We start from the raw sequence: 10,485 nt of genomic DNA on the forward strand, positions 1-10,485 counted from the left end.
AAACTTGAAAGGGTATACAAACTTTGTCGCGGTTGAAGTAGCCCCCCGGCCCTGTAGTAATGTGTGTTCCATTTATTTGGAATGAACGACAGAAATCAGATAAAAATCGAATGAATGGCATTTCCGAGTTTTCCTATCTTCCGAGTGGTTCACAAATATTAAACAGTCGAAAATAGGCTGGGACATTCATGAGTTCACCCCCTACAAATAAGCGTTCGAACCAAAAATAATTTTTAAAGGTTTTTAATTTTTCTTAACTTTATATTTTTGTTGTCATTATTAGGAAATAAACAATTACCCTGTTCTTCTTTATTGGACCTTGAAATGGAACATACCAATTTATCTATTGAAAGTAACAAACCAAAATCTTTGACAGCCCAGGAGTCTCTTAGTATATCGGATATAGTATTTACTGTAAGTATTTCTTTTAATACTATACTAATTTTTGTTTGTGACCATTGAAGTAAAGTTATGGTTTATAGTCATCAAGGCGTGTTCACGAATGCTTCAATCATGTCTGAACACGATGTGAACTCTATTATAGAGAATGAATCTAATATAAAGCAATTATGGCAAAATTGTCAATGTTATGTAATTAAAAAACCAAAAAAAAAAAAAACCAAAACCGGTTTTTGTGCTTAAGCTTTTGCGAATATAAAAATAATAATACGAGTGCCAAATTAATTAAATCCACGTTGATCAATTAACTTAAATCAATTTAACTCGAATTTCCTCAAAAGGGGCGGTATGTTGATAACATAGTTTTCAATATAAGTTGATTATTTAAATGAGACTAACTCTAAATGAGAAAATATAGACCTGCGAAGCGATGCTGTTGTATTCGTTCGTAATGGCAGTTCGTAATGGCCGTTCGTGATGGCCGTTCGTTACCAACGATCGTGAGAGCTTATTTGTTTGCACCTTTTCTCGTCAACGTTTTCAAAGACTTTAAAGTTATCGACAACACCAGGGATGGGCGATGACGTCGCTCACTCATGGCTGAATCATTATATATATAAATTGTCAGGTGACAGAACTTTATTCGAACTTAAATACCACGACCGAACATTGCAGAGAACTGATCCGAGGATGGAAACCAAAGCCAAAAATACGTTTATAATCGCTCATAAAAACGCACTCGCACTTGCATTCACCTATTATCTTTTTAATTACACAATTATTCTGTAGCGATTTCAGAACAAGCTTCTACGCAGAATTGTTGAACCGCCTCCTCCGTAACTCAGTCATCCACAGAGACCTTAACATCCCGTCAGTTAACTGCAAGATTCGGAGTCATGGCATTCCAGGTTAGAAACTCAGACCAAACGTCTGAAAAGAAGTCACCAACTTGACCTGCCATTTGGACCAGAGCACTGTGGTTACGCCCATAGGCCAAAAATTAATTATAAAATATTTTGACAACATGTAGCCATAACGTCAATGTTTAAGGAAATAAAAATGAAAAGTTTAGCTGCTGATACTTGCTGATTTGGGTATAATCTTAAGAAACTAAATCAGTCTCACTATTTTTCAAGAACAAACATGTGATGTGGCTGTAGCTTTCGTCATGTGTGTTTGTATATTATAGTTATCAAATATTATTTTTTATAATTTTGTCCTCTTTTCACCAAATACCGAAAAAATCCAAGGCATAAATAATTTGCTGTAACTTAACATAATAAGCAAAAGCCACGAAGTCAATACGGTTGACCTTAAGAATTGCATTCATCACAAAAGAATTAAAAGTTGGTATTGTTGTACAATACCAATCTGAATGGCAAAAAACTAAAGAATTTATTGTCCTGAAGCCTACTGTAAATTTAATAATAATATAAATTTTATAAAAAGTTCTATTGAGTCATCGAAAAGGACAAAACGTCGCCGAATGGCCCATCTAGTTCTCAGTCAAAACTTTATGCAAGTGCAATAAATATTATAATTTTTAAAATATATTGAATATTGAAAAAATCTTGTCGCTTGTCGTGGACATTGTATTGTCCACACACTATTACTTGGTCATTAGATCAATTATCAATTATATAGAATCAGAATTATTTATGTGAAACGATATCCAATTCGCGGATGTCGGAAGATTTATTTTTATCGGCAGGGTACGGTAGGTAGTGCGTGTAGCTCGTTCAAGCGTCACCTGAAGAAGAAAGAGCTTACTTCCAGTGTGGCCTTAGGACACTTTCCGATATTTTTCACATACTCACTTAATACTAACAATCGATACTTAAAAATACTGACATCGATATCTGTGTACATATTTAACAGAATAATTAACCGGCATCTTACAATTAAGAAGTTTCCCACAACGTATTGCTAAGCTATGACACAATTCTTCAATTTAAAACATTGAGATATTCAACAAATATTTTATTTGAAAGCAATCGCGTCAAAAGTTACAAAGTTATTTACAAACAGTAATTTTTTTCGACGGATCGCTCCTATGGGAGCTATATGTTATAGTCACTCGATCTCGATAAACTTACCAATATTAAATTCACGACAATAGCTCAAAAAATAACGAACTTATTGAGAAAAGTCACGATCAGTGAGGAGATTGCGTTTATCCAGACGGACGGACGGACATGGCTATATGAAATCGTCTCGTCGTGCTGATCAAGAATATAAATACTTTATATGGCTGGAGATGCTTTCTTCTATGCGTTGCGCACTTCTGACCAAAATTAATATACCCTTACCCAAAATTAATATACCACCTATACGGAGGTGGAACATCTGGATTAAAACCATCCGAAAATCTGGAAAACATGCGACGCACAGTGGAGCCCTTTGGCATTTTACATTGCAATTATCATAGCTTCTAAACCCATAAGGCGATTTTAAAACCAGAGGGCCGGGGCTAACTTCGACCGCGTCAAAGTTTGTATACCCTTGCAACTTTTTTGGTAACTCTTTCCTTACCTATTAGCCATCAATGTGAAAGAACGTTTTATCAAAAAAGGCTTATGTTTGCGAAAGAATTGCCTACAATCATAGGAAATAACGAAGATATTGATCAAAGTCACTGTTTTCCACCGATCGTTATTATGGAAGCTATATGATATGTATAGTCACCCGATCTTTATCAAATTCGGCACAGTCATTAACAGATATATTAAATTAAGAAATGTTTAATTAGAAAGCAATCGCGTTAAAAGTAACGAAGTTATTTACAAAAGTCACTGTTTTCGACCGATCGTTCCTATGGTTTGTATGGGAGCTATATGATATAGTGGTCCGATCCGGCTGAATCCGAGATACAAACCCTGCAGTATATACAAGCCTACGTGCAAAATTTCAGCTCTGTAGCTCTAACGGTCTAGGAGGAGTTTGCGTTGATCCAGACGGACGGACGGACATGGCTATTTGAATATATATACTTTGTATGGTCGGAGATGCTTCGTTCTATGCGTTGCACACTTCTGACCAAAATTAATATACCCTTTTTGCAAGGGTATAAAAAGGAGACTCGAACCAGGAAAAATAACTTTTTGTTGGAGTTATCGATGTTGCTAGGGTGCGACCACCCCACTATTACACTCGCGAGCGCGAGAAAAGCCGGGAAGAGCTACTGGCGCCCCTCACCCCCTGATCAGACGACCACCGGCGGCCCTAGTAGGTTTTAGGCGGAATCGCGACCGGGTGACAGGTGATTTAGGACAACCGTGAGTAGGCCTGCGTAGCCAACACCGTTCTCTTTAACTTTGCAGAGTAAACACGTCCCGAAAACGAGTAAAAAACCGGGTTACTATGCAGCGACGAAACCAGCGTCGTTCCTCTTTGGTAAATATATGCGTTTTTTTGTCCGTCTGTCCGTACGACCGTCTGTCCGTCTGTCCGTTCGTGCGTATCCGTTTTACTCAGCCATTGTGTGCCTTTTATTACCTGGAGCAGATCAAGTATGCAAATTGTCAGGATCGGACCACTATATCATATAGCTCTAGAACAAACATTTTCAAAAAAATTTCATAAAAATTGGAGCATCCCCATGAAATTTGCTAATATGATAGTTTTAGATATAAAACATGATATCCAAAATTTCAATCCGATCGGATAAATAGAGCACAAGATACAGTCAATATAAATCGGTTCAATCGCTGCTGGCAACGCTGCTTGCTGCCTACTACGTCATCATCAAATCAACAGAGCACATGCATACACACACAGACGCAACGCTACAAAAACTGTAAGAAGAATAAATTTAATGAAGAGTAAATTTGTTTTGTTTGTATATTGATGAATTGAGTTGCAGAAAACAAATTTTGAACATGTAAAATTATTATTGTCAAGGACTGCAAGGGTATATAAAATTCGGCATAGCCGAATTTAACTTCTTTGATATTTTTAAAATTGTTTTTATTGTCCGTCGAATTTTCCTCTTTTCCATCTATTCGGAAGGAGTTGTATATCATTTCTCTGCAAAAAGTCCGAAGTCTCTAACCATATGGGTATTTCAAAATTGTCCGTTATTCCGAAAGCTTTTGATAAAATTATAACATCACAACTGCAACATTTTTGCAGCTCTATTATTTCGCCATCTTAACATGTGTTTGTGAAACGTAGATCTACAAATACTAACCTTTAAGAAATCACCTCTCTGACTATCAATGAATTCAACAATGCCAAACAAACTTGTGTCATATACGAGGCTGTTAATCATATCCTATTACTTATTAACTGAACGACATCGGGTTTCCACCTCTCTTTCTTTCTTGGGTTTGAAAGTATCTAACAAATAGAATACAGAGGGTATTCTTTCAGTCTTCTTATTCCAATTCCATTGTGTTCCCTTCCATTCCTTGTGAAATCGGGTGTACCTGAATGTAGTGCTTATGTAGGCTGTCGATGTCAAGCTTTGTCTTACTATATTTTTAATTAAACTAAAAATATTAATAAATTCATTAAGTCCTGGTGCTAGTTTAATCTATTAAATCTTAACACTATTAAATGTAAGGTAATGACCTTTCATAGTTACTCTCCTCACCTAATATGAAAGATTTGGGCGTACTCATGGACCATAAGTTAACTTTTAACACTTATATTTCCACCCCTGTACACTGGTCCAGATGTCGAAATTTTTGGCATAAACTACAATTTTAATGCTATAGTATTGAAATGCTATGTCTAAAAAAAATGAAAAATCGTAAAAACCGTTGGGTTCTTATACCCAGCACAGGTAAAGCCGTGACGTATTAATATGAATGATGTAGATTTAGACAACATGGCAAAGAACATCATATTTGATGTTTCGTCTTTCCAAATGCCCTCTATCGTCTGGCAAATTGCACGGAAGAGACGCAAGACACCAAGCCCCGACATTCGACAAGCCAAAAAAGTAATACATTCGGATGACATCCCTAGTACTTCAAGGGCCGCAGCTGATAAAAGAAATAGGTTTGCGGAATCTCAAGATGACCATGACATTGCTGTTTCCCACGCAGACAGTGTTGACACTGACACCATTCAATCAGAAAGCTGCAACAAGTAGTATTACAAGTCCTACCAGAAAGCTCTTTCACTCTGAAAAACAATAAGTGCCCCTATTCGATTTATAAAATTACTTGGTTACTTTAGTAAACTAGAAAATTTCGTATTTTACTGTTACAAGTTGAAGTAAGATCAATCATTCAGGGTCTGCATAAAGAACCTGCACTGTGATACTGATACAGACCAATTAAAAGAGAAACTTACAAACAGAAACCACAAAGTACTCAATATTCAGAAATTTTTGGTCATATGACACCTGACTGCCCTGAAGGACCCAATTCACTCAAAACCTGTGCTCTTTGCAATGAGAACCAATCGGCTCACTACAAAGGATGCTCTATTCATCGAAAGTTCCCTTATCGTAACAGGAATAACAAAAGATCCCCAATCAAACCGAAACCCCCTTTAGCATACGAAATATAACATATGCCCTGGCAACAAATGGCCTACCACCCAGCAGTCCGAGCAACTGGTGAAAAACTATGCTACATAATCAGCAAAAGCAGCAAATGCAGCTGAGTGCCTTAAGTGCTCTGGTAAAAGAGCAATCCCACAAGATTACAGTCCTGGCAGATACCATTTCAAAATTTTATTAAATATAATGTCTTTTAGAATATGTATTTGGAACGCAAATGGCCTTCGTAACAAGGCCCTAGAATTAACTGTTTTCTTTAAACTTCGAGATGTTCATATGTATAATGCTAATATCAGAGCATTACAATGCTTCTTCATAATGTTCATGTAGACATTTCGATCCGTACTCTCATTAATCTTAACAATAGGACTTAGTCCAATATTTGAGAAACAAGTCCACATCATTCCCTATAGTCTAACCGCTGTTTTGCGTGTGGTTTGGGTGGTATACTCTGTATATTCTGGGCGACGTACACTGTTTGGAACCTGCACCACCAAACAAAACTACTTTGCGGTCATCTGCCCGAGAATATTACCCACTTTGCAAATGGAAGATTCATATGCAGTTTTATCAAAATACAAATGTGCTTTAACTCAACAGTGGGAGTTTCCTTAGACTTCGCCCGTTTATCTATTGTTCTATGAGTCTACGTCACAAGTGACATCCATTACTGCCAAGATTAGATCATGTTTGAATAAATTAGAAGATGCAAACGGATTGAATCTGCAGTATCGAACAATGTGTCAGTCATCTAAAACCGTTTCGGCCCCTTTTTTACGTCTATCGGGATTTTTTGGAAATCTAAGGCAACAGAGACTATCTATGCAGAACATCTAACTAAACTTTGAATTTTCTTTGTAGGTTTTACCTTGTTTTCCAAGATTTTCGAGAAGGCGTGTTGGCTTCTCGGTAGAGTAATACGTTCCTCTTCCGACTAACACAGTTGACGCAAATAATAGTACACTATAATTATGTAATTAATTACACTTACTAATGACAGATTTGGAAACTTTTTATTTGCTTTTTTAGCAACTAAACGAAACTCTGCTATTTTTGTGAACAGCCAAAGTGGGGATAAGCACAAAAATGTGAAAAACGACCCAAAAATTAGTCAAATTAACGGAACTTTTTCAGTTTTCATTTGTCTACATACCATTAAACAAAACCAAAGTCAGAAAACTGAATCTTTAAAAAAGTTGCAAGGGTATACAAACTTTGACTCGGTCGAAGTTAGCCCCGGCCCTCTGGTTTTGATATACAATATTAATTTAATTTAAATAATTTAGGAATGATTGACCAGTTGTGACGAATTTGTAGTTGTTTTTTCCTTTTTTATTATAGTGTTTTCAGCGCTGACATTTTGTGAGGGGAGTTTGGCTGTAATGCCTTCCTAGTAACTGTCTCTAAGGTGTTTAAAATATATGACTAACTTGGAATTAAATAATATTTTATATTGAATAAATATTTTTTTGTGTTCATTGAGTTTTCTTTTGTAACCCATAATGGCTTCTAAGCAACTCTTATTACTTATAGTTATAACATCTCACAAATCTTTCTGATAAAATGTTTAAGTGTTTCTAAAATAAAAGTAAATGAATAATGATGTTTGCTTTTTTGTTTTTGTAGAATTACAAGAATAAAATATCTGAGTCCAAGGCGACACCTGCACTAAAGGAAGCCTTTTTAAGACGCAAGAAAACAGAATTACTGCCGGAGTTAAACAACGCTTGTGAAAGTGAGGAATTGTCGCTACCACTTAATCTTGTGTCCAATGAAAACAGCGCTAAGATGACGTAAAATGCCAAATCAGAAAATCCCAATCACTGTAAAAGAAATACTTAAACGCACATTTTTTCTTTATGAGGTCTAATACAATTACAAATGGTATAGGTATATTTATATGAATTGCAGCTAAACATACTGCATAAAATACTATTAATTTGAATTTTTAGAAACTTACATATTATTTTTAAAAACTAATACCAAAATAATATTTAGTGTATAAAAGAGTATTCACTAGTTATTCTCATCCCAGATGTATGTTTATCAGCTTAAGCAAGGACATTAATACTTAAAGCTTTTCACAAATAGACAGAATATTAAAGTTTATTACAATTTTGCTTCAGTATTTAAAATTTGAATGTCAAACATAGCATCAAATATATTTATCTATATATAAGTTATCTATGCATTAAAAATTTCAATACTTTTTTATCAGTTATAAATAATACCATTATATAATAAATCAATACAATAGTATTTAAAATATCTAAATGTAAAAAAAATCTCTTGCCTATATATGAAATTCATGTGATAATAAAATAATCTCCACAACAACTCAAATAGTTTGACTATTTTAATAAAAGTAATGTTCACACCTTGCATACTTAATTTTCAAACAAATATGAAAAAATGAACTTTAATGTACAAGTAAGAACATTTAAATATCATAACTAAATGCTGTTTTCAAACCAACTTAAATACTTTAAATATATTAAGAAGTTTAAGTTAGGCCTAAAAAAAAAATTTATTTTTCGAATTTAATACTCTCTTTTGACAATTACAATAAATTTGTTATCTAAATAGTTATGTGATTATGTGAATTGTAGGGGGGCATATGTCCTTTTCAACCTTTTATATAGCCGCGATGCATGTATTGACAATTACAACAAGTACGAACAATTTAAAAAAAAAATTGGCAACTTTAAAAATACACAAAAAATTGGCGTTTTTTTTTTTTTACTTTGGTGGAATATAACAAACAAGCATCAATAAGTATCAACGCAGGACTACATACACTGCATGGATTAAATATTTACCTTTTAGTTTTACAGTGGCGGCCACGAATATATGACTTTTTATACCCTTGCAGAGGGTATTATAAAATGGGTCAGATGTTTGTAACGCACAGAAGGACACGTTTCCGACCCCATAAAGTATATATATTCTTGAATAGCATGAGAAGTTAAGTCGATATAGCCATGTCGGTCTGTCCGTCTGTTCGTCCGTGCGTATGCGTTTTACTCAGCCATCTTAAGAGCCATCGGGCTGAAATTTTTGTGTGCTTTTTATTGTCTGAAGCAGATCAAGTATGAAAATTGTCAGGATCGAACCACTATATCTTAAAACTCTAGAACAAACATTTTCAAAAAAATTTCATAAAAATTTGAGTATCCCCATGAAATTTGCTAATGTGATTAATATTGGGTATCAAAAAATGAGATCCCAAAATTTCAATCGGATAAATAGAACACAAGTTACAGTCAATATAAATCGGTTCAATCGCTGCCGGCAGCGCTGCTTGCTGCCTACTACGTCATCATCAAATCAACAGAGCACATGCATACACGCACAGACGCAACGCTACAAGAACTGTATGTGTATGCGTGCGTTGCTTTGCTCAGGGAATGAGGGAATAAGAGAAGAACAAATTGTAGTATAAAGAGTAAAATTGTTTTCTTTGTATATTGATGAATTGAGTTGCAGAAAACAAATTTTGAACATGTAAAATTATTATTGTCAAGGACTGCAAGGGTATATAAACTTCGGCATAGCCGAATTTAACTTCTTTGATATTTTTATTTTGATTTTTACATTTATTCTTATTGGTTAACCCAAAGTATTATTTGTTACATTTTAGTATATGTCCATAGTCTATTTTTTCAATAGGTTTTTCGTATTTCACAGGTACTGCAATAATTTTTTTACAATTTTACATTATTACTCTAGGTATACTGACAATATAAGGAAGAGCATCAGATGGCAAATGCAATGTTAACTTCGGTAAATTCTATTAGCTCTTCGATATTTAAAAATGCTAGACTTTCTTCCACAACTGACTGAATTATCGAGATTTCTGCAGGGGATAAAGTTAAGGAATTTACTATATTGGCCTTTTTGCAAAAAGGGTATATTAATTTTGGTCAGAAGTGTGCAACGCATAGAACGAAGCATCTCCGACCGTACAAAGTATATATATTCTTGATCAGCACGACGAGACGAGTTCAAATAGCCATGTCCGTCCGCCCGTCCGTCCGTCCGTTCGTCCGTCTGGATCAACGCAAACTCCTCCTAGACCGTAAGAGCTACAGAGCACGTAGGCTTGTATATACTGCAGGGGTTGTATATCTCGGATTCAGTCGGATCGGACCACTATATCATATAGTTCCCATACAAACCCCAAAGTCACGAACAGTGAAACTTAATATTAGAGTTTATTACACCTATAAACTACTGTGCCAAATTTGATCAAGATCGGGCGACTATATCATATAGCTCCCATAGGAAAGATCGGTCGAAAACAGTGACTTTTGTAAATAACTTCGTTACTTTTAACGCGTTTGCTTTTAAATTAAACATTTGTTAGTTTAATATATCTGTAAATGACTGTGCCGAATTTGATCAAGATCGGGCGACTATATCATATAGCTCCCATAGGAACGATCGGTGGAAAACAGTGACTATTATCAATATCTTCGTTATTTCCTATGATTGTATGCCATTCTTTCGCAAACAAGCCTTTTTTGATAAAACGTTCTTCCACATTGATGGTTAATAGGTAAGGAAAGAGTTAC

At 35.0% G+C, this 10,485-nt stretch overlaps 1 protein-coding gene across 5 annotated transcripts in view; it reads left to right on the forward strand.

Moving 5' to 3' along the window:
• GATAd overlaps nt 1–8,131 on the forward strand; it is a 144,372-nt gene extending 136,241 nt beyond the window's left edge. For 2 of the 5 annotated variants that reach the window (XM_068286839.1, XM_068286915.1), the window contains 2 exons: nt 284–414; nt 7,538–8,095. In XM_068286839.1, the coding sequence (XP_068142940.1) occupies nt 284–414; nt 7,538–7,708 (302 nt within the window). In that variant the 3' untranslated portion in view covers nt 7,709–8,095. Of the gene's footprint in view, nt 1–283; nt 415–7,537 lie in introns of all 5 variants that reach the window. The other 3 variants (XR_011032027.1, XR_011032019.1, XR_011032024.1) reach the window with 3 other exon arrangements.
• Nucleotides 8,132–10,485: the final 2,354 nt, after the last annotated feature.

Source organism: Drosophila tropicalis, unplaced genomic scaffold (assembly GCF_018151085.1).
Source record: "Drosophila tropicalis isolate 14030-0801.00 unplaced genomic scaffold, ASM1815108v1 contig_1002, whole genome shotgun sequence".
Classification (NCBI taxonomy): Eukaryota; Metazoa; Arthropoda; class Insecta; order Diptera; family Drosophilidae; genus Drosophila; species Drosophila tropicalis.